The sequence below is a fragment of the Oratosquilla oratoria genome, chromosome 21 (assembly GCF_046742065.1).
Source record: "Oratosquilla oratoria isolate Oo_2021 chromosome 21, ASM4674206v1, whole genome shotgun sequence".
NCBI classification, from domain to species: Eukaryota; Metazoa; Arthropoda; class Malacostraca; order Stomatopoda; family Squillidae; genus Oratosquilla; species Oratosquilla oratoria.
In genome coordinates this window covers 31,175,130-31,200,951 of record NC_134797.1, presented here as the reverse complement: position 1 = coordinate 31,200,951, position 25,822 = coordinate 31,175,130, and the positions used below count along the sequence as shown (strand labels likewise).

The 25,822-nt window shown below is 38.7% G+C and overlaps 1 protein-coding gene across 1 annotated transcript; it reads right to left on the bottom strand.

Moving 5' to 3' along the window:
* Positions 1–2,577: 2,577 nt before the first annotated feature.
* Positions 2,578–25,599, bottom strand: LOC143036827 (uncharacterized). Its single transcript, XM_076204631.1, has 8 exons — positions 24,747–25,599; positions 24,559–24,655; positions 23,231–23,309; positions 21,220–21,291; positions 18,175–18,371; positions 14,541–14,660; positions 12,420–12,561; positions 2,578–9,193 (listed from the first exon to the last, which is right to left on the bottom strand). The coding sequence occupies exons 1-8, from the start codon at positions 25,317–25,319 to the stop codon at positions 8,908–8,910; spliced, it is 1,566 nt and encodes a 521-aa protein (XP_076060746.1). The 5' UTR covers positions 25,320–25,599; the 3' UTR covers positions 2,578–8,907.
* Positions 25,600–25,822: the final 223 nt, after the last annotated feature.

Sequence of the window (25,822 nt, the reverse complement as noted above, 5' to 3'; positions counted from 1 at the left end):
GCCGCTGCTCAGATCCCTCCACAATTATAAACTGGACCTTGGGGCGCGTCACGATCGTCGCATGACGCCGCATTAAGTACCTCAGTCTCCACGGGGCGCCGACCGGTCGGGGAGCTATCCAATGATACAAGAGTTGCATCTGTGAGGCTGGAAATTTTATATTTACAGAATTTTTTACTTATAAAAATAGACCAGTGTGATAAATTGTAGGCACCTGCAGACAAATTTTATGTTTTCCCTGCTCCCAACATTGATAACGCTTTTGCACGTTTTTAGGTTATGTGCTGTTGTGCTATTTTCCATCGCAACCCCCGCCCCCAACAAAAATATTTAAAAATCGCAACTGACGTTACTATTAATTTGTGGTCTCTATTAATGGGTTTTAAAATACTCAGAATGACAGGAGCTATTCAATGATAGGTAAGAATTGCATCTGTGACCATGAGACTGGCTTTTTCCCCTCCTGCCCACTCAGTCTTGACATCACTCCGAGTAACATATTCTCACAACGTGAGTCACAGACATAATCCATAGCAGCATTGTTTAGTGGGTAGCATTTTGAAATTTAAATGAAGTCAGATACCGTCAAAATAGCCGATAAACGTGTATATATATATATATATTTTTTTTTATAAGAAATTGAATATCGTATCGATGTATACATTAGTTTGTTCTCATGCGAGTTCGAAAAGAGCTCAGAAGGCCACGGGTAATATTTACTAAAGTAATTTCCTAAAGTTAATCCCCGATTTATTAAACCAAAATATTTACATAGATTTAATAAGCAAAATAAAGAAGAGGGGAGTTTAATCATATCTTATTTAAAATTACGATGGGCGTGGATCGAAGTTTCAGGAAAGGCTCCTAAATCGAAAAAAAATAACACTTTGAGGGAAAGTTTCCCGAACTAAGACAATGCTGACCTCCTTGCCCTCGCGGCAATACTTGCCTACTCCTCCCCAGTTGGAGGACTGGTATAAGCACCCGCCCACACCCACTCACGCATCTGCGTAAATACAGCTCAGGTATACACCCACACACGTGAGTGATACACGCAAATTGCACTCCCCGATAACAACACGCATTTTCATCAAGCCACTCAAAAACTAAAAGCCAGTCCCTAAATTGGCTAGCTCCGCTGAGACTAAATGCAAAACACACATATACACACATCCCAGTAACAATTACCACACGATTTACCGGCGCAGTAACATATGACGTCATAGCAATGTCTGTTTCTATTTTAAGGATCTGTGAAGATCGCCATTTAATGCAGCAACATAAATCATTATTTATGGTTACATTCACCAATTGCCTTTTAGATTTTTTTCATTGTGATATGGATGGAAAGCAGTGACCAGCAGAGTTACATAAGTTTCAGTGCTAGCATCAATTATGTTCCTTATTGTCAATGGCATGATGGAGGGTACAAGCTATGACATGTTCGCAGATGATGCAGAAATAATGAGATGACTGAAAAATGAGGATTGTAAGCTATTGCAAAAAGATCTTGACACTATTTTCACATAGAATCAAGAATAGAAAAGAATTTCAATACTAAAATAATACAAAGTACTGGAAATGGGCACTAGCCATAAAAGGCCATCTTTAAAGTATTTCTTGAGAAGTGAATCCATTACAAGATCAAAAGGAATATCTAGGAATAATAATAAAAGATAACCTAACAAACATAGCAGGATTATGGGAGACATAGAATACTGCACATTTAAGTGAATTTTCACTATATATATGAAGAGATAATGAAAAAATTCAGACACCCTGATCTGTCAAGATTATAATAAGCATTAGTAGTATGATCCCCACACAAAGTAAAAGATGTAAGCAAGATCAAGAGACATAGGGAAGAAACCAAACTGGCTCAAGTCTAGCAGATAAACCATATGAGGAGAGATTAAAAGGACTGTGTCTGCCAACTTTGAAAGAAGAGAAGGAGGTGATATGACTACAATATTCAGGTCACTAATGGGGAAAGACTACATCGACAGAAGAGATCTCTTGATTAGGGATACAAAGGTTTTAAGAGTCCATGAGAACATATTAAATCAAATTACATGTCTAAAAGAAATACAGTCGTCCATATAGACTGGAAACCTGCAGCCCCACAGCGGGCAGCAATGGGCCATGGGCTCGGCCTTAGATCTCTTTGGGAAGAAATTTTGGATGTTTGTTGTATTTGTGTGAGTTTCTCTTACTTACTGAAATTAGTAAAGAAAGGGAGCAGTTACTGGCTGTTAGCTCTTTATATGTAAAAGTGGAAGTTGATAGAGCAATCTTGGGCCCAGTTTGAAGACCAACTGCCAGCCCATTGAGGCCACACCTCTAGATGCAATAATGTTGATAGTTTTGAAAATGGGCAGCTGCACCCATTATTGGTTTCTAAAGCAATGTTATTTATATAAGGTATAAAATCTGAGGATATAAATTTCACAATAACTTTCAGCTATATTTTCTTTAAGTATAGCTGCCAAGAGATCATTTCTCAGTCTCAAATGTATCAGAGTATGGCTGTATGCAAAAAGGTGTTGCTTCAGGTTACTAGGTATAATGATCAAAATATACATATTCATATAAAAATCTTTATTCATAAATGAAACAGAAAGATTGAGCTCCACATGAATAAGTACACATATTAAAAACTCTATACCAAAAATGTACATATTCATATAAAAATCTTTATTCATAAATGAAACAGAAAGATTGAGCTCCACATGAATAAGTACACATTAAAAACTCTTTACCAGTGTTTCTTTACCTATTCATCTTTATTGTCAATTTCATGTGTTTTAAAAATATGGTATCCTGTAAATTATGTAAAATTGTAGAACTAAGTTATATGATAAATATTTGTACTGAGGCATTGGCTGTATAATTATAGGCACTCAATACTTAAGGAACTTTAATGGCACTCTTTTGTGGTGGTCATGAAGTATTATTTGAGATTTGGAGGTAATTTACCAGTCATAAATGGATGGTTAGTTACTTTCTAGCTTTTACCATCACTTGCTTCTTCTGTTCTCAAATTTTTCTTATACCACTCTTTAACATCATTTCTGTTCTCACATTCTTGTGACACTACCATGTTCCCATGTCTGTTGTTGACGGTGACTAAACAAATCAGAGTTGGGGGATTGGGGACTCCCTCAGTATTTTTCTCCCATGAAGGGTGAAGAAATCCTTTGACTTGGCCATTCCCTTTACAAGAATATCATTGGTATATACATAATGAGCATTCTGTGGTTCTTATCCGGATGAGTGTTTAAAAGTAAGAGATTTTCAGCTTCAAATTCTTCATGGTCAATCAGGTTTTGGATATTTCTATCATATCAACATTTCTATGCATGGTGTACCCCAGAAGTTCTCAAGATAAGTTCTTTATAGTCTGGGTACTGAAATGCACAGTTTTCAGAATTTTATAATAATTTGCAATGATTCTTACTATTCCACTCTAGCTTTCTATATCTGGCCCTACTCTGACTTCTTTAGTGTCTGGTTTTACTCTACAGACGGAGTTCTAAAAATATCTCAATGTGTGCAAGATGGATCCCATCAAGCAGACACCAAGGAATCTTGTTTGCATACATAGCTGTGATAGTCTCTTGTTCAGACCTACAGATCTGCTGTTCCAGGACTAGTTAGCATATTGCCTTGGATGGACTTCACAGAGTTCAATGGCCAACACACTCTGAAGTTCCAAATCTTTGCTGCCTGTATGGCATGGCAATTTGTGACTGTTGTGTTCATCTGTTTATGTTCCCTGATGGCATGGATACATTCAGCAATTCTACATCCTGGATGACATAAGATTTTGTAATACAATTTAGTCGTCTGTCACAAGTTATTAGAATTGCCTTACACCATGGAGTCCCTAGCCACCAATAAATCCAGATACTAGACAAAGGTGACTAACGTTCATTCTTTTCTATATCAAGAGCAGTGATAGCTATACTTACTCTAAAAGGGAGTAAAACTAGTATTTCTGTAATTCATACCAAATTTCTTTTGCACACCACAGTAGTGAATCATATAGCAAGTATGTCACTTGTATCACCACATTTTTTTCCTCTGGTGCAAATCGTTCTTGTTTTCTTGAATCAGGGTTACCTCAAATACTTCCAGCCTCTTGCCCAATATATGTTGTTTTATAATATTGGAAAAACAGCCAGAAGTTGAAAAGATACATACCTACAAAAATATACATAAAATGGTTGTCATGTATAGACAAATGTAAAAGTACTATTGTCACCTCATTTGGATACTATCAAACCATAAGAGGTTTAGGAAGTATTACAGAATAATACATTTACTGGTTTTAAAATTCACATACACACAAAATTCTATATATATTACATTTAGATTTATTACTTTATATCATAATAGTCTCTACCATTGACATTCTCATTAACTTTTAGAATATTACTTTACATTTAATTTTCTAGCTAACAATCTATCACATTTGCTACTGAGGTACTATACCCAATTAAATAATATAAAAACCTGGCAACAACAATTTGTTTATATCCTACATCAAGAATACATGACAGTCCAGTAAATTACAATTACATAGAAGGCAATCCAACAACACAGTGAGAGGTAACAAGGAATTGCCTCGAAACCAAACAGTGGCAGGGGACAGTAATGACCCCTCATCTGCAAGGATCTGAGAAGTGGCAACAAATGGTTTTTGGACAGGTGTGGGATGGGTGAAGGGTGGGTGTGTCCTTTGACGTGTCCCCCCCCCCCCAACCCCATCCCTTCCCCAATAAGAAGAGAAGGTCCTTTTTGTATATGTATGTGTGTTGCCTGCATGTAATGCATGTATATTAAGTAGATACATATGCTGCATATATTCAAGATTGCATGTATAGTTACCCTAGAAAGGAAACAGAAATAACAATAAATTTCACTGTCACACTTATGTTTTTGTTGTGGAGTGTATTGTGAATTAAATGTTGCCTCGAGTTTCTATCTATATACCAAAAGCTTCTTCCACCCTATTAGGGAGTTAGCCAGCCAAGGCATGCACCCACCCCAACCATTCCAACTCCCATCCATGACCCATTTGTCTCCCCTTCATCTCAGCGCCTTGTGGATGAGGGGTCATCATTGTCTCCTGCCCACTGCCTGGGTCATAGGCAATGCAGCAAGAAGCAGCATGTTCACAGAAGGGTGTGCAGTTTCATTTACATGGTGACCTTATCCCCTCATCCCTTCACATGAAAATAGGGATGAGGAGAAATCCCTTCAGGCTGCATCCATTTATATTCCATTCACAACTACTCTCCACTCACACCTATCCTCTGCCTTCTCCCTTTCTTGTTTAACAGGCCCTCTTACTCAAGAGTTTCAATAAATGGAAAACCTGTAGCCCCATTGCAACAGTCCTTGGGTTCTTCCACAGATCTCTCTGAGGTCTCTGGACTGTTGTCTGTGTTGTATTAGTGTGGATGTTTCCGTCACTGGCTGATGTGGTAGAAGGGAAGGAGTCCAGCAGTTGGCTGTCAGCTCCCCATGTGTGGAAAAGTGTAAGAAATACAAATGAAGTTGATAGAGAGAGATTTTGTTTTGGCTGCACCTCCTGGTAGGGGTAAGGGAGTTGATAAGGTCTTGAAAATGGGCAGCTACACTGTCCATCTTGCAAGACCACTGCAAGCAGGGGCCCATCACTGACACTGCTTTTTGTTATACATATGCAATACCCATACACAATTCCTGGATTGTATACATGGACTATCATCTTTACTAAATACTTTCGTTACAAGTAGCACCTTCCCAAAGACAGTCACTTTAAAGCAGACTATCAAATCCACCTTATGAAATTGAAAACCTAGTATTTTATGACCTTTATAACTTATTTCTAATAATGCACATTTACCATATACACAGCTCTATTTCTGTATTTGTCCCATTTGGCCAAAGTAATAGGGTGTGAGGCATGTTGATCATTCCAAAGGTGCAGAGATGGAATGGGTGGTTAAATGGGTTTCTTCTAATGTGATTGTGGGCTCTGACTGAGGAACAGGGGGAGTAATTGGCAGGTTTAGGACAGGTAGGGGTTGCATAAATCAGATTTCTGTGGTAAGGCAGATATGTGAGAAAGCTTAAGGAAAAGGTAAGGATTTCTTTTGGGCTTTTATGGATTTGGAAATGGCTTATGACAGGGTAGATAGGAATACACTGTGGGAGGTATTGCAAATATATGGGATAGGAGGAAGGCTGTTAAGAATAGTTAAGAATTTTTACGAGAGTAGTAGAGCCTGTGTAAGAATTAGAAATGGAAAGTAAGTCATTTGAGGTAAAGGTGGGACTTTGCCAGGGGTGAGTTATGTCACCTTGGATGTTCAATTAAACCAGCGATGGGGTGGTGTGAAAGGTAGCAAGGGTAATGGGTAGCAGATTGGAAGTGGTTAAAGAAAATGGAGAAAAAATGGAAGATAAGCCAGTTGTTATTTCCTGATGACACTGCGCTTGTAGCAGGATCAGAGGAGGGATTAAGGAAGTTAGTGACGGAGTTTGGGAAGGTGTGCAAAAGAAGGAAGTTGAAGATAAATGTGGATAAAAGTAAGGTGATGAGATGTACAAGGGGAGAGGATGACAGCAAATTGGAAGTGAGTATTAAGGGAGAGAGACTGGAGGAAGTGGATAGCTTTAGATACTTGGGGGTGCATGTGGCGGGAAAGGGAGGAGTGGAGGTGGAGGTAGAATGTAGATTGAGAGAAGCAAGTAAATGCCTTGGGGGATTAAAAAGTGTAATGAGAAATAGACATTTGGGAATAGATGCTAAAAGGAGATTGTATGAAGGAGTGATTGTGCCAACAGCACTGTACAGGGCAGAAATATGGAACACAAGAGAGGAAGAGTTTAAATGTGCTTGAGATGAAATGCCTGAGAAGTATGGTAGGGGTTACTAGGCTGGATAGAGTAAGAAACAAGGAACTGAGGAGGTGAGCAGGGGTAGAAAGGGAGTTGGAGGATAGGGTTGATGAAAGAGTATTGGGATGGTTTGGACACATAGAAAGAATGAGTGATGAAAGACTAATAAAAGAGGTATGGAAGGCAGATGTGGAAGAAGTGAACTTGAGAGGATGACCAAGGATGAGATGGATGGATGGATGGTGAGGGGTTGCTTATGTGTGAACGATATTTTGATGCTGCCCGAAGGGGGATGTCTCCCTGTCTTCTCTTTTTCTGCATGATGGGATAGAGAGGAGGGTCACCAATTAAAAGAAGTGGCTTTGTTGTGGATGTACTGTGTCTTGCTGCACTGTGTTTGACCCAGTGCAGTTGGCAGATGCAGGAATGATCCATCACCCATGAGGTGATGAGATGGGAGGGGTGGAAAGGGTGGTTGGCAGTGAAATAGATGGGAATAGGTATGTGCCTCAGACTTAGCTACCTCCCTTATAAGGGGTAAAAACCTCTTGGTATACGTGATAGGATAAATCACACCCATTTCTTTCATCAAAGCACCCAAGGTATGATCACCTCTGTTCTTTAGTGACAGGACTTACAGATATTTGTTCAGGCTAATGCCACATCGTTTTATTCAAATAATGGCCAAACTTGGGACAAAATGCAGTCTGGACTGACTGGGACCAATATTTCAGCTGAATAAAATCATCTTGTACGGCCTAAATGAAGATCTTTGAAGTACAATAACAAGCAGAGTTGCCAGACTATATTTGTACGTGTTCTTAATAAGGTAATAATTACTTTACAAGGTATGACATATTTCACAATGTACTAGTCACAAAATAGTACAGACTAACACGAAGATATATGTTGGAAAACTAGTACAGAAAAACCCAGAAACTACAGACACTGAAGAAAAGGATTTCAGTAACTACGGACAAAATCTGGAGAATAAAGATTTCAACCGAAATATGAAAATTTCTGTGGAAATGTGGCAACACTGGACACTTTTCGTACTTCACTTGTTTTAGTCTGTCACACACACTCATATATGCACTTAGGGCTACACTACTGAATGTTCTTTTATGTAATAACACTATAATATTAATACTGTACTAAAATTAGGGCATGGTTGTATGAGTTTATTTGCAGTCATACTATTTATCGACAACTGCTGACATACTCAATTTATATACATAATGTTCAATACATGGAAGCTACGAACAAAATGCTTTAACAGACCAGTAGTCCCCACCCTTTAGTCTGTAGTTTCCGGGTTCTTCTGTATTCTATATACCACGAGGCTTCTTCCCTGTTATAAGTGAGGTAGTCAGCCAAGGCATGCACCCACTTTCACCCATCCCATTCTTATTGTTTCCCTTTTATCTTAGCTCTTTGGGGATGAAGGATCATCCCTGTCACCCACCCACTACCCAGGTTAACTACTTTCTTTAGTACAACTCAAATTCTTGTACACAGCATTGGCTGTAATTTGCATCACACTACTCACATTATAAAATATAGTCACTGCTGTATTTCTGAGTAATAATAAATACAGAAAATGTGATCAAACCAGGTCACAAAATCTGGGGTTAACTCAAGTACAACTACAACAAAAATATACAACCAAGATGTATCCATTCATGCCTCGTGATACATCATACTAAAGTGGTTAAAAACAATACAGTATTTTAGTAATCCCATAAAAGTTAGATTTCAGAGTATTTGCTTTATAATGAACACAAATCAGTCAGCAATAGGAACTTTCAAATAGTTCGTTCTCAATGCCAGTACATACTGCATGAAAGCACCAATAAAATATATGAAAAGCAATCCGTTTATGAACTTATTACTAAACTGAACACTTCTGTTATAACAACCTGTGTTACATTCATAGCTAAATATACTTCAACGTTTCATTACAAAAATATTTACACATGCATAAAGTAACATAACAATTCTCTAAGAAAATATCTATTAGCATACAAAATATGATGGACTCTCAATCTTCATTTCACGCTGAATTCGGGACATATACTTTCTGGCAACTCTGTTGTACAACTGAGCAAACATAAAACCTAAGAGCGGTCCTATTATGGCTGTAAGTAAAACGCCTATGCGGAATGCATCAGACGAATCCTGAGAAATAAACCAGATGGCGAACATTAAATATATGAATGAAGAACCAATCTGCTTGTTCAGGTCCACTTCATTGTTGAGGGCTACAGAAGTCCATAAGATGCCTAATTCATTTTTGAAGAACCTGGAGAGGAAAAAAAAAAAAAAAAAAAAAAAAGTTCTGGTATTACTTCTCCTAACTATATATATTTTCAAACAGACTGAGTCTGAAGTATTATATATACATACATATACCAAGGGCTTTTTTCCCCTTACACGGGGGGTAGCCAAAAAGAAAAAGGCATAGAAACCACTCTCACTCATTCCATTCCCTACATATTGCACTCCCCTCCACCCTCCTCCCTCCCTCTTATCTTGGCACCTCCTGGATGACTGGTCATCCCTGCATCCTGTCCACTGCCCTGGGTCAGAAGCAGTGTCACAAGACACAGCACAACCACAGCAAGGCCGCTTCATAAATTCGGCAACCCCCCCTCTCCGTCCCCTCATGCAGAAAAGGAGAAGACGGGGAGAAATCCCTTCGGGCTGTGTTAATTTTTTTCTCATACATACTTCCTCACCCCCCATCTCCCACCCACTCCCCCTCATGCATCACAGCATCATCCATATACAACCTTTCTCCATTCACCCCTATCTTCTGTCCTTCCTCAACAGACATTCCTCTCTTTTGTAATGCCTCTTTCACCCCATCCATCCATCTCATCCTAGGATGCCCCCCTCATATTCACTCTTTCCACTTGTGCCTTCCACACTTCTTTTACTAACCTTTCTTCACTCATTCTTTATATGTGTCCAAACCATCCTAATACTCTTTCATCAGCCCTATCTCCCAGCTCCCTTTCCACCCTTGTTCTCCTCACCTCCTCATTTCTCACTCTATCCAGCCTAATCCCTATCATACTTCTCAGACATTTCATCTCAAACACATTCAAACTCCTTCTCTCTTCCTCTCTTATGTTCCATATTTCTGCTCCATACAGTGCTGTTGGCACAATCACTCCTTCATATAACCTCCTTTTAGCATCCCCAGATGTCTATGTCTCATTAACCTTTTTAATCCACCAAGGCATTTGCTTGCTTCTCTCAATCTACATTCTACCTCCAGCCCCACTCCTCCCTTTCCTGCCACATTTGCACCCAAGTATCTAAAACTATTCACTTCCTCCTGTCTTTCACCCTTAATACTCACTTCCAGCCTGCTGTCTGTCCCTTTCTCCCCTTGTACATCTCATCACCTTACTTTTCCCCACTCATTACCCTTCCTTCTATTTCCTCCCGTCCTTCTTGTTCCTTTTATGGTAAGACTAAATTACACTTCTGTAGTAAATTGGAACACTCCCTTCTCTGAAACACACCAATGAATAACCTCACCAACATATCTAAATACCAAGAATTTTTTTTTTTCCCTTATAAGGAAGGTAGCTAAGTCAAAGGGACATACCTACTCCAACCCATTCCATTCCCATCCACCAAACTTTCCCTCCTTTCATCTTAGTTTCCACATGGATGACAGGGTCAGAAGCAATGTAGCAAGACAGTACATCCACAGCATGGCTGCTTCACTTAATCAGTGACCTCTTCCCTCTCTGTCCCCTCATGCAGAAATACAGAAGATGGGGAGAAATCCCTTCAGGCAGTGTCAAAATATCATTCACACATAAACACACCCTACCACCCCATCCCCAACCCCCCTCCCTTCCTAACATAACAGTATCATCTATACACAGACACTCTCCACTCATCCCTATCTCCTACCTTCTCCCTTCCTTGCCCAATGCTCCCTTTGCCCCATCCATCCATCTCATCTTCAGTTGTCCCCTCAAGTTCACCCCCACCTCTGCCTTCCACACCTCTTTTACTAATCTTTCATCACTCGTTCTTTCTATGTATCCATACCATCCCAATAATCTTTCATCAGCCCTATCTACCATCTCCTTTTCCACCACCTCAGTCCTCCTCACTTCCTTGTTTCTCACTCTATCCAACCTAGTAACCCCTACCTCACCAACAACTCCACTCTTAAGTCATTCCACATAACAATCTATGATAATCCTGATGCATCACCAGCTTTCATTTCTTTCAATGCCAATTTCATCTACTTTCTTATACTTGACCCCAAGTGGGGTTGTCAAGCATTTTTCCTGGGGTCGCCAAGATATCTTGTCTGTTAATTTTTTTATTGTTGCAAAATTATATCAGTACAATACACTAACCGTAATGATGTTAACTTTGTCTTTTATAACCTTACATTACCTTTTTTACACATGTATTCATTATACTTCTTCCCTACTTTTTTACAGTTAACAACTAGTCATATATATTAACACATATACAAATAGACTAGTGGGGTTGCGGTCATATCATGAGGATCATATTGGGGTCGCTTGAAGAAAAGGTTGGGAAACACTGCTCTACATTCACTGACTCATTGAAATACTGAGCCCATCTCCATCTTACAGCCCCCTCATTGATTAACAACACCCTATCAGAATAAAATATTCTATCTATACACCATTAGGGGTCTTCCCTTTTACAAGGAAGCCAACCAAGGCATGAATCTACCTCCACCCATCACACTACCATCTATCATCCATTTCCCTTTCATCTTAGCTCCCCTGTCCCCTGCCACTGCCCAGTTCAGATACAATGCAGGAAGACACAGCACATCTACATTAGGCCAAGCCACTTCATTTACATAGCAACCCTTCCTCCTCATACAAAAATAGAGATTACAGATATCCCTTTGGGCAGCATCAACTTATATTCCTTTCACACTTGCTTTCTCACTTCTCTGCTAAATAGACTCTTTCACTTCATTCTTGTTGGTCTTCCTCACAAGTTCACTCCATCCACCTCTGCCTTCCACACTTTCCTCATTCATTCTTTCCATGTGCCCTAACCATCCATGTATTCTTTCATCTACCCTATCTGCTAGCTCATTTTCCACCCCAGATCTCCTCACCTCATTTCTCACTTTATCCATCCTTGTAACACACACCATACTTCTCAAGCACATTTAAATCTCTCCTTCCTGCTCCCCTTATATTCCAAGTTTCTGCTCCATACAGTGTCACAAGCACAATCAATATAACATGTCATTTCAGGGAGTAGTGTTATACAAAACATATAATCACATACATACCAAGGCTTTTTTCCCCCCTTACAAAAAGAAAAAGGCATAAAATCATTCCCACCCATTCCATCCCTAAATACATTCCATTCCCCTCCACCCTCCCTCCCATCTTAGCACCTCCTGGATGACACTTATAATTATTATATAATCATACAATGATTATATATAAGATGATTATATATAAGATGACACTTATAATAATTATATAATCACATACCTTGAGATAAACATTTTATGGATGCTACACTTGTTCTCCAGTAGCTGTGCAGTATATATAAAGCAGATTGATATCCCATATGATAAAAACCACAGACCCCAGTGCTCTGTAGCCAAGGCACTCTTCACAACTACATGTGACCCTAGAAACAAAGTATCACTTATTACAGATTTCAACCTCTTGCCATTCAAGCACAAATACATGTAAAATGAATTGAGCATTTGACTTGTACTGTAATTACTGTAGTATGATTCATACAACTTCCTTCTATGATTGGAGACTAATTTCTACTTGTGGAGGTATGCTGAATCACTTTTAGCTTTGAAAATCTACTCTTTCTGCTACCCACCTTTTAATTTCTCTTTTATATTTCCTTAACACTATGCCTAGGTTTGAGCTCTGTCAGAATACAACCCACATATTCCCTGTGTGTCATAAGAGGGAGACCAATGACAGGTACTTGCCTGTGGCGGCCCTGCAAGATGATAGCAAAACTGCCTATTTTCAAAGCCCATCACCCCCTTCCCCTCCATCTCTGTATCAGGTTTAAGATTTCTATCAACTTCTTAGGCACCTTAACTTACACTCTCGAAAGACACAGAGTGCGGGGCGATCTAATAGAAGTGTTCAAGTGGATCAAAGGCTTTAACAAGGGTGATGCAAACAAGGTCATTATATTAAGACGACAGGGCAGGATTCGCAGTAATGGATTATTGGACAAAATTAGGTTTAAAAAGGAAATAGGAAAGAATTGGTTTACTAATAGGGTGGTCAACAAATGGAATAGGCTTAGTAACCATGTAGTGAGCGCTGAAACCATTGGTTGTTTTAAGAAATGGTTAGACAACTTTATGAATGGGGATGAGAGGTGGTAACAGACATGGAACTCCCTAGTGTGTGCCTTATGGTCTCTTGCAGTCTCTTTCATTCTTATGTTGTTATTTCTTACATTTTTTCACATGTGGAGATCTGACAAATGCCCCATGTATGGGGCAGAAACATGGAACATAAGAGAGGAAGAGAGAAGGAGTTTGAATGTGTTTGAGATGAGGTGTCTCAGCAGTATGATAGGGGTTACTAGGCTGGATAGAGTGAGAAATGAGGTGAGGATGAGAATGAGAGTGGAAAGGCAGTTGGGAGATAGGGTGGATGAAAGAGTATAAGCATGGTTTGGACACATGGAAACAATGAATGAAGAAAGACTAGTAAAAGAGGTGTGGAAGGCAGAGGTGGAAGGAGTGAACATGAGTAGGCAACCTGGGATGAGATGGATGGATGGGGTAAAAGGGGCTTTGAGGAAGAGGGGAATGTCTGTTGAGGAAGGATGGGAGAGGACAGAAGACAGGGGTGAATGGAGAATGGTTGTATATGGATGATGTCATGATGCATGAGGTGGAATGGGTGGGGGATGGGGGGTGAGGTAGTATGTGTGAGAAAAATTTGATGCAGCTCAAGAGGATTTCTCCCCGTCTTCTCCTTTTCTGCATGAGGGGACGGAGAGGGGAGTTTGCCAATCTAATGAAGCGGCCTTGCTGTGGATGTGCTGTGTCTTGCAACACTGCTTCTGACCCAGGGCAGTGGACAAGATGCAGGGATGACCTGTCATCCAGGAGATGCCAAGATAAGAGGGAGGGAAGAGGGTGGAGGGGAGTAGAGTGTATTAGGGATGGAATGGGTGGGAATGGTTTTGATGTCTTTGTTTTTTGGCTACCTCCATTAAAAGGGGTAAAAAAAGCCTTTGGTATATGTATGTCTTTGTTGTATCAGTGTAATTTTGAAAATGGGCAGTTTCACTGTTCGCCTTGAGGGGCCACCACATGGAGGTACCCATCATTAGTCCCAATTTTGCTTACAATTAATATGATCATGATTTTACACTACAGAATCTATTCTAGCTAATGTCAGACACCTTTATTCAGCTCTAGAAATGCCACTGCTTTTACGGGATTAAAACTATCTTTATTCACCATTCTGATACTGTGATGCTTTCTACAGTTCTCATTTTGGATACTGCAAGATAATTTTATTCATGTCTGAAAATGTCACCATTGTGAAAGAGGTAACCATGCAGTACTTTTTATTTCGAAACCACACCACAAACCGGGTCTACCCAACACTTACCTATCATGAAGGTCCATGTAAGCATCAGGATAATCTTGCCTTTAATATTTCTTGCTACTCCTGCCTTGCCTAAACTCATGGAACACAGACTCAGCAGCACACTTACAAGGCCTAACCATTCTGAAAAATAAGAGCAAATGTGAATAAGTTTCTCTACTACTATTAGCCCAACCCTAGTAGTAAAAGTCTGTTCATACGAAAGAATAATTACCTTTAGATTAAACAACATTTACCTAAATTCAATGCTGGCCAAAAATGTGTCTTCCCAGTATTATTCAGTCTCTATGCCTATTGATTCATCTACATGCCACCAAAATTTTAGTATATAGTAGGCCTGAGCTCTTACTATATCTAACTCTAGGGGAAAACTTGGGCTGGTCGTGCTTTGAAGCTTCACTGTTCTGTGCGGTGTCAATAGTGTGTTTCAATACCAAGTGATAAGGCCTCTTCTTCCTTCAAAAGGAGTGTGAAACTGGAACTTGGGTTCTAACATCATGAGTCCCAAGTATTGAAGTATTCATGAGAACCCAAGTATTTAACACGAAAACCATTTACATCAAATATATATGCACCATTCACCTCACACTATTAGCACAAATTATTTCATATGTACAAAGCCAAATAAGTCCAGTTGTGCAATATCATATATAATTTCAGATTGATAATTTGTTTTCCCAGAATCACCACTATCGACAGGAAATTCAAACTTTTATACATTGTCCAGTCACAACAATAAGCATCTGTGGCAGTTATGCTGATCTAGCTGAAGGATTTCCAAAGAAAATGACAACTGTCATGTACATATGTTGTACAGTTTCTCCTAAAATGTTTCATTGTATCAAGGAAGATTTTGCACATTGCCATGGCAATGATGTCACAAGTCCTCAATGTATGTGGATCCTTATTATTCTATACATCTTCTTTTGAAATGTATTGTGTAGGTTAAAGACCATACAATTATGTAAAAGGATTGTTGAAAGTTATTCTGTATCCTTAGAATGCTAAATTTTATTCTGTACTGAGGAACTGACTGCATGAAAACATGCAGCCAATACTTTAAGGAGTGTTTTAGGACACCCCCTTCAGACCTGACTCCACATCATTCATCTATGATATGGTTTAACATCACAAACTCCTCCCAACAGAAGGCTAGGACGGTGCCCTTCACAGAGGGCTTTGTAGCGTGGAATTTAATGAACCATGCCCTTGATTCAACTTTGCTGGTGGCAGGGTTCGAACCACCATCCCCTCGACCTTCGCCACAAGTAACGACGCCCTAACCCGCTCAGCCAGTGGCAGCTGCAGACAAGTCTATTGAAATAAACACCATGTGTGGATGGGGCCTTTATTAGTATGATGGTTTGTTTGTTACATCTTTTTCAAAAAGTTGTAACAAGCAAAACATCATATTAACCCTGCTCAGGTAAAGCTTTTTTGGGGAAACACCTCAGGTAAAGCGGGGTCTGACAGACCCCAAACACAAAAAATACAATAAAAATACTTTCACTGCATTTAGTGACATAGAAATCAAAACATATGTACTTCAACTTATCTTCTTCCATTTACATGCTTGAAAGTGACTATAATTGTTAGAAATATTTTTTAATGAAAATTACAAAAAAAAATTATGAAAAATAAGGTATTGCTGACTTTAGAGGGTACTTGACTGAAAACAGGAAATGTGAAGCGGTTGGTCATCTTCATTTTGTAGAGACCAATGTCCCAACTATCTTTAAGGAAAAACAGAGCTACAACAAATGAATAATAAATCAGTTTCAAAAAAACACAGAAAATACAAAAAATATTTCCACTGCATTTAGTGTCAGAGAAATCAAAATATATGTACTTCAACTTATCTTCTTCCATTTACATGCTTGAAAGTGACTATAATTGTTAGAAATATTTTTTTAATGAAAATTACAAAAAAAAATTATGAAAAGTAAAGTATTGCTGACTTTAGAGGGTACTTGACTGAAAACAGGAAACGTGAAGCGGTTGGTCATCATCATTTTGTAGAGACCAATGTCCCAACTATCTTAGGAAAAGTAGAGCCACAACAAATGAATAATAAATGTGTTTCATAAACCATAAAATCTGAAAAAAAAAAAAAAAAAAAAAAAAAAAAAAATTGGAGGCAATTATTTTGACTTTGTGATACTGAAGAATCTAATTGCGGTCATTGCAGATGGGGGTTGAATGTTCCTGACACACTGGTCTTTTGCAGTGTAGGCAATAGTTACCCAGAATAACGACAAACAGATTAAAAAAAAAGAAATGATAACGAACATAAAACTATGATTCCCTAGTCAACACAATTACGATGCATTCCAAATAACATCACCATCGAAAACAAACAAAATTCAACATATCAGTCATAAAAAATGATAAAAAAGAAGAAATTCTTATTTACTCATACGTATAAATGATAAAACATTTATATGACATGAAAAAACCCCATGCTACTCACACCTAAGGTAAAGTGGTGTCTGACGGGCCCAAAAGCTCTATAAAGCAAGATTCAGGAATGACCCTATCACCTCCTTAAACTACTCCACTTGTCAAGAAGATATAGTGGAGAACATATCTATATGCAATATATTAGTATATATTAAAAGTAAAAAACAAAAAAGCATGGGGTCCGTCTGACCCCACTTTACCTAAGACGGGTTAATAAAGGCTCCGTCATCACATGGTGTTTCCTTCGATAGGATGGATTGAGAAGACTAGGGATCCTCCTTTCTGTATCTTCCTCTTATGCTCATGGCATGTGAGGGTCTAGGAGGAGGACTCAAACTAGGGCACTTGTGATTAGATCATTAAATGTCCTTGGATATGTTCAATCAATCAATCCATCACTCCTGGTCTCTCCTGCAGAAGACCTGCAGCCTTCAGGTGATTGGCAACAGTCTCCAGGCAGGTCCACAAGTCACTCATGGAAGATGCATTGTGTTGGTGTCTAGAGATTAATAGTATGAGGCATTGTAGTGTGAAGTATTTTGTGCCTTCTGTGTGGTGCTTGTTAGTTGTCATTCTCATTTTCTTACTCTGACTCATGACAGGAGAACAAGTTCCTTAACAGTTTCGACTCAACTGTAAATTAATTTACCCCCACTGTTAAATCCTTGTAACCCTGGAGGCTACTCCTCCCTTTTATTTTGGCTTTTAATTTCATCCTAGTCATTGCCCTAATGAGATAACATACATTGATAGCAGGACAACTTTCAAAATCAGCCATTTGGCATGCAAGAATAATACAAATGTACAAAAAACATGCAGGAACAAACAATTGTAATGTAAGCACTTTTTCTGATACCACACTTCTTTTGTTTCTTTCTCAATATTTTCCTTCCCAGAATTCTTCCCAAAGTTGAAACCACTTTTATGCTCTAACAATGACCCTGAACACTCGTTTACCCTGTCCCAATTAAATAATATTTTTCAAGAGGCATTTAAAAATTATCAAATCTGATGCATCAGCAGCTACATTGATCCCATGCTACCTCTCCCAGGTGTATATATGTATACTGTACTTTTGAGTATGCGATTGACTGACAGACTGATTGATACAGCCAGTGAAAGAATTCTTTACAAAGTTCTGAGAAAAAAATGAGAACAAATTATTCTAGATGCTAACCTTCTTCTGATGACATGGTTTTGAGGAGAACATACATTTGGAGATGGAGCTGGAACTTAGATTCATATGTAGACTCAAGGCCAGATGCCTCTGTTGGAAGACAATCTCCTTCAACTTCTTTCCAGGTCTTTACTGTGAGTTCCAGGTTTTCAGGACAATGCAAAGCTTTATAACAATTGATTAACTTTCTAACTTTCCTGTAAATTTGAAGATGATATCATATAAGGATTATGTATAATATAGGTTATAATTAGATGGGTGTCATGCAGATTGTCTAAAAAAGGGAGGTACAATGATGGTGGACTGGCTGGTCAAGTTGTTTAATGTTTGTCTAAAAGAGGGTAGAGTGCTGGAGGACTGGAGGAGTGCCTGTATAGTTATGCTTAACAAGGGAATAGGGGACAAATGTGAGTGTAGGGATCAGTTTGTTGAGTGTAATTGGGAAGGCTTATGGGAAGGTTTTGATTGAGAGGATTAGGTGAGGAACAGAGGAAGTAATTGGTGAGGAACAGTGTGGTTTTAGGACAGGTAGGGGTTGCAATGATCAGATTTTTGTGGTAAGACAGATATGTGAGAAAGCTCTTTTTGGCTACCCCCCATGTAAGGGGGAAAAAGCCTTTGGTGTATGTATGTAAAAGTAAGATGATGAGATGTACACTGGTAGAAGACGGCAGCAAATGGAAGTGGGTATTAAGGGAGAGAGGCTGGAAGAAGTGGATAGCTTTAGATACTTTGGGGTGTATGTGGCAGGAAAGGAAGAAATGGAGGTAGAATGTAGATTGAGAGAACCAAGTAAATGCCTAAGGGGATTAAAAACTGTAACGAGAAATAGACATTTGGGAATCGTAGCGATGCTCCCGGATCCGGGTCTTCAGGTCACGGGAGGTCTCGCCGATGTATACTTTATCACATCCAGCACAGGGTATGCGGTAGACACCAGCGTTTTTTCCCCACATCTCGTCCTGGCTGTCACTCCTTCTAGAGAGCTCTTTGATAGTTCTGCTGGACTGGCCCACTACCTGTATGTTGCAACGCCCAAGTGTCCGGGTGAGGGTGGCGGTGACGCTGCTGGCTGGAAGGATAAGCCTCCTAGCTGGATCTTTTGTTGGTTCCCGCCCTTCCATTATTTTGAGTGCCTTTTTCTTACACTGGTGGATGATGCACTCTGGATATTTTAATTTCTGAAAAACCTCCTTTATGTGCCTAAACTCGTCCTCTAAGAATTCAGGGCTACATATTCTGAGAGCTCTGAGGTAGAAACCTATGACTACACCTTTTTTAATACTGAGGTCATGGTGGGATAGGAAGTGAGTCAAATCGTCCTTATTGGTTGGTTTCCTGTAGACTGTAAATTTTAAAAAATTATCATGTTTGATGATAAGGGTATCCAAAAATGGAAGGGAATCGTTGATTTCTTCCTCCAAGGTGAACTGGATGGATGGCTCAACCTCGTTCAGAGCCGCTTGGAGTTTGGGGATGTCAAACCGTCTGGGGGAAATTAGAAGTATGTCATCCACATAGCGAAGCCATACTACGTTGCCAGGAACGATATGTGATAGAGTATACATCGGCGAGACCTCCCGTGACCTGAAGACCCGGATCCGGGAGCATCGCTACGATTCCCGGAACAACATCACCACCAACGCCTGTGTTATCCACCGGAACACCAACGACCACCTGATGGATTGGGATAACGCAGAACTTCTGTTTAGTGAACCAGATAGGGTGAGGAGAAAATGCCTCGAAGCGGCCGCCATTCAAAGCTTCAAAACCATTGAGCAGAACAGAGGCATGTTTAACATCGCCCCTCCTATCATCCATCTGTTACCCGCATTAAATAAATGTATGAAATGTCCCCCTTAGTCCACTTCAACAAACTGTCTGAAATGTCCTCCTTTGTCTCCACCAAGTCCCACCCGTCCCCCTCCTCCCCCTCCACCTACCACCCACCCCTCCCCGATAACCTCTCCCAGTTCCTTCCCTGTTGGCTTATATGTGCTCAGAGTGTGTGTCATGTCTGTACTTGAAAAAGCTGTAACAAGCGAAACGTAGTACCAATAAAGGTTTCGATCTCACAAGGTGTTTATTCTCATAGTTGTATTATAAGGGAAGGGAGCTATGCTCATGACCCATCTTTGTATCTTTTAGCACCAAGTGTTTTCTTAAAATCTTGAATAGTGTTTGCACACACTGTTTCCTTATTCCAGGTATCCACCACTCTATGTGGGAAGCTATTCTTTTTCAGATATTTTCTATAATCATCCTGTGAATTTCTTTTCATGTCCTCTTGTTTTTCCATTGTCCCATTTTAATAAATCATCTCTATCTAGGATTTCCATTCCTTTCATGATTCTATAGTCAGTATATCTCCTCTTTCTCTTCTTTATATTGTCTTCCATGTGTTCATTCCCAGATCCATATTTCTCATGACACTTTTCATTCCACCCAGGTACTTAATTCCTTCTATTCCTCTATAACTCACCTTCACCCCTACTCCTCCGTTCTCTGCTACATGTGATCTTAAATACTTCCCCTAACCTCTCTCCTTTAAAATTCACTACCAGCTCACTGCCACCCTCTCCCCTTATACACCTCATCATCTTAAATTTACTTTCAGTTATATTTTCCACAATACCCTCCCAAACTCAACCACTAGCTTTCTCAGTACCTCCACTGACCCAGCCACAAGTGCAGTGTCATACGCAAACAGAATTATGAAAGGGATGGAAGTTCTCAATAGAGATGACCTATTAAAATGGGACAAAAGAGAAACAAGAGGACACAGAAAGAAATTAAAGAAAGACAGTTACAGAAGAGACCTGAAAAAGAACAGTTTCCCGCACAGAGTGATCGATGTCTGGAACGGGCTGAACAGTGAAACAGTAAATGCCAGAACTATACGCGAGTTTAAAACTAAACTGGACGTGGAGAGATATGAAAAGGGGTCACAATGAGCATAGGTCCTGTCCCGTAAAATACAACTAGGTAAATACCAATAAACAAAGATAAATGTTGAAAAAATCTAAACAAAATTATTTTACTTACACATACAGAGGAGTCATTTGAAGAATTGCTACAATGGGGAGCCACTTCCTTGTATCTCCTTGACTAACCAATCTAGAAATCAAAGAAAGGTCTTAACCAAGATTCCATATATTTCATGAATTAAAAATGTATTTCACCTCCCAACCATTAATAATTAAATTAAATAAAATGATTAAATTAAATAATTAAATTGATTAGCCAGGAAGTTTATCCACCCAAATGTTAGACATTTGGGTGGACAAACTTCCTGGCTAATCAATTTAATTTGTCTACAGCCTTCATATCCATTTTCTTTTGTATAATTCTCCCTTTAACATACCAATTCTTTTTTGTCCATTTGAATGAAGTAATTATGTTTAAGCTCTCCATCTGCTGTAGTCAGTCTTAGTGGCTCCAGTCACTTCACATAAATTCTGTATTTATAAAACCTATTTGGTTTAGATTTTCATTCAGTTTAACATCACAAACTTCCCCTCTCAAAGAGGACTAGGATATTGCCTCCTTATGAAAAACTTTTAAAATCAGGGAATTTAATGCAATGTGCCCTTACTGCAAACTTGCTTGACACCACACAGTCTTTAACTGTATCCACTCCTGACTTCTTACCCAAAGTTGTGGAACTATCTTGCTCAGTCAGTGGTTTGAAGCAGCCTGGTAGAAAGCTTGTAGTAAGAGCATACTACATAAATTCCCTACATCAATTTCTCTGTGAGGAGGGACCACCATAGCCATCTCTGACAGGGGGTTCATGACATTAAACTAAATAATAAAACCCATTACATGACGGCTCCAGTTAGCAAACATATTATCACATGCATTAAGTAAACAGGTAGATTCTGACACATGTAAACACGTATTATAGCAGTGTGAACATACTATCGATATGCATCCACATAAACTGTTTGGAAAAAAATCTTTTGGTGTAGCTGAATTTGTTCATGCATCCCTACACATTTCAAACTGTACACTAATTCTGAATAATCTAAAGCATGGTGCTACCAAAACATTCAGTGAATTTCACACATACCCACACATTCTAAAGCCTTTAATGGAAAAAAAAAAAATTATTGAGTGCACAAAAGGAAAGGAATACTTTTCAGTCACTGCTGAAGCATAAAACTGGTGGCTCCAAGTCTGGGAGGGAAAATTAAGATTTTTTTCATCTTCAGACTTTACTATGAAAACATGAAAGGTACTCCAGAAATGTGTGATGCTAAAGGCCAGGGAATACCTCCATGATTATGGGAAATTATTTAGATATATCTGTTCAAATTAATGTGTTTAGGTTAGGTAAGTACAAGAGAAATGTCTCGCATCCAATGAAAATAAAATTCAATTTGCAAGCCATAGCAAATGAAGTAATCAGCAATTATTGAAAGTTGGCACAAGAAGAAAAGTTTAGAAATAATTGGATTAGGAAAGATGCAACTGCAGGCAAATGTGCAGACAGAAATTGTTAAAGGCTGCTAAAGACAAAAATGAAATGAGAACAGAGGAAGAACAGCAGTCTTGTGAGAAATGACAAAGATGAAAGAAGTCAATCTGAGCAAAGGTAAGACTGAAGTAATCTAGCTGAAAATTAGAAATAAAGGGTTAAACATAGCAGACTTCATGGTGGCATGTCCCCCTACCCTTACAACAATATGTGTATATATATATTATATATTCTTTATTTATTTATTTATTTATCTTTTTTTTTTTTTTTTTTTTTTTTGGGGGGGGGGGATATTGCAACCAAAAATGAGGTAAAGAAGATATTAGATTTAAGGAGGGTAGCATAACACAGGGATAGTAGAAGTTAAAAGTGATCAGCATTCATTTCTGAGTGAAGATTAGTTTCTAATTATAAAAGAATGTTGCAAGACCCTGATCCATAAGGATATCAATGACTTCCTAAAATAATGATTGCATAAAACTTATGCATACATGAACAAATACAATGACAGGAAAGAAGTAAAGAACATAAAAATGCACAAGTGATTTCACTTTTACCTTCTTGTTTAAAACCTACCTTTGATAAAGCCATATGTTGATAAAAAGACTGGGCATCAAGATGAAGAATGAGCAAATAGACCCCCACCACACATTTCCTGTAATAACGTTCTCTACAATAGCAAGCAGTAGCAGTACAATGGCACAAAAGTATATAATCAACCAGAAATACTGTACATACTGTATTTGAAATACAAGTGGCTAATTCTGATATGCTATTAGACAAAACTAAATTAATGCAAAACCCACTACCGTTGCAGATTTTAAACTACAGCAAGCATATGTCTAACACAGAAATCATTTTGTATCATCAAATATTTTTAAGTGATGACTATGTTACAATATTTGAGTAATATGAAGCACTACTATACACTGGCAACATTTAATTTCTTTAATGTATAGATGGGTAGTAAATATCTCAGTAAAATGAAACGTTATGAAACATAGGGACTTGGAGATAAATACTGAGATGAGTATGGAGTGACTGAACCCATGGCACTCTATGAAGTTGAGACATAAGGGAGGCAGAAAGGAAGACCCTGAATGTTCTTAAGATGAAGTGTTTGAGAAATGAAATAAATATTCCACGAACAGTTAAATTGAGAAATGTGGAGGGGAAGCAGAGAATGGGGGTGGAGATATTGGATTGGATAGATCAAAGATTGCTGCAATGGTCTAGGCATATGGAAAGAATGTGTGAGAAGTTAGCAAAAAGTGTGGAAGACAGTAAGTTAAGTAAGTGTGAGAGAAAGACCAAGAATGAGGTGGATAGATGGAGGTGAATGGATCCTTGGATGCATGAGAAATATCTGTTAAGTAGGTAAAAGGAAAAGCAAGTTAATTTTGTATCAACAATAATTATAGCAATTATCATATAGGGCTGAGACAAAATTTCTTTGCGGAAAGAATAATCAATATATGGAATAACCTCCGATCAACTATTGTAGAAACCCACAAGTGTATTTGAATTTGAAAGAAGACTGGGTAAATATTGGAGATACCAAAAAGTGAACTTTAATTATGAAGCTGTATTGTCACTCTCACCTCACACTGGCCAATGACTACATTAAAAAATACAAGATCTGGACATATATTGACTAAACAGCCTGCACCCAGTATTCACCTGAGTGAGTAAAGGAAAATGCAAGTATGTATCACTTCCCAACACCCCAGGTTGGAAAATCCTGAACTTGAGATGATTCTACTTGCCAATGTCATACATCATTAATTCTAATGCCAAATCTATAGAATACACTATTCAACATATCATGCCAATGACCAATCTATCAAGCACATGCATTTCAACACCATTCTATACAAGCATATATAAAGTTATTCTCTTCTCACCTCCACGAAAGTACACAACTGCCAATTTGATATCTGTGCCCACATCTAGAGTGTAGAACATACTTGTAAACAGTGCAGGCAACATAACTGTCACAACCTACAAAGAAAGTAGTTTGCTAATAAGTCATGTTCTGATCTGTGTGTATACCATCAATATATAACAATTAGTTTTCAAAACCAATACTCACTTTCCAGTAGGAGTAACCTTCACGAACATTTTCTTGAGTTACACAGGATAAGAAAATTGCAGGGTCCGTTTGTACTCCTATGTTACGGTTCCGGCTAATGCTGGGAACTTGGTCGTCAAATTCAAATCTTCTCGGACCTGCACCATCAACTTCATCTTCTCCCAGTGATGACGATACTGATTCGTTGTTTTCAGAGAGAATGTTGTCAATGTTCTTATCTTCTATATTTCCAAACCAGAAGGAAAACTTCGTAACTGGTTTCACTGATGAGAACAGATCTCCAATTCCACGTACAATAGAGGGATATCTATTTTCACCTTCTTTCAGTTCATCCTTGCTATCTGAGAGTTTTAACACTGCTTTTATGCCTGGAGTTGCTCCAACGCAGGTTCCATCACTATAGCATGTTATCACGTGTTGAAAATTTTGGGGGTCGTTCTCTGACTCTGGTTCGGGTGGACTGCAGCTAGAACCTCCGTCATCCGAGGACAACGTCCCATTGGTACTTGGGTAAGGCATATCTACTTCATCACCCGAAGGAGTACGTCGAAATATAACTTTTACTTTATCCATGTTCGTAGCTCGTTTCACGTCATCAACACCGAAATCAAAAATACTTATCTATGATAGTACCAATAGTAATATCTATCCGATAAGTGCATTTTCTTAAACTTTACTTTTAACCGTAATGCATTTAGTCAGGTTATGGCTCTCATAGATACTGTGTGTAATCGGTATTAGTCACAACACCGGTCATCTTGATTAACACAACACTCATTTGTCGGCCTGGTGGCTCTATGCACGTACGATAACGTTCGTCCCTTCGTTTTGTTTACATCGATAAAGTCATCAATAGGTTTAAAAAGCGCTATGTTTGCTATCAACGTTTCTACGGTATTTTCTATGACATGGCTCTTCAAGTATAATTTTATACAAATGAATAAATCTAAATAAAAACGTATCCCTCATATTTGTTAGAATATGTGTACATTTTTGATAAAATGAAATATTAATTACGAATCTTAAATCCGTCAATATACCAAGGACCTCTTCCCTGTATATGGGAGGTAACTAAG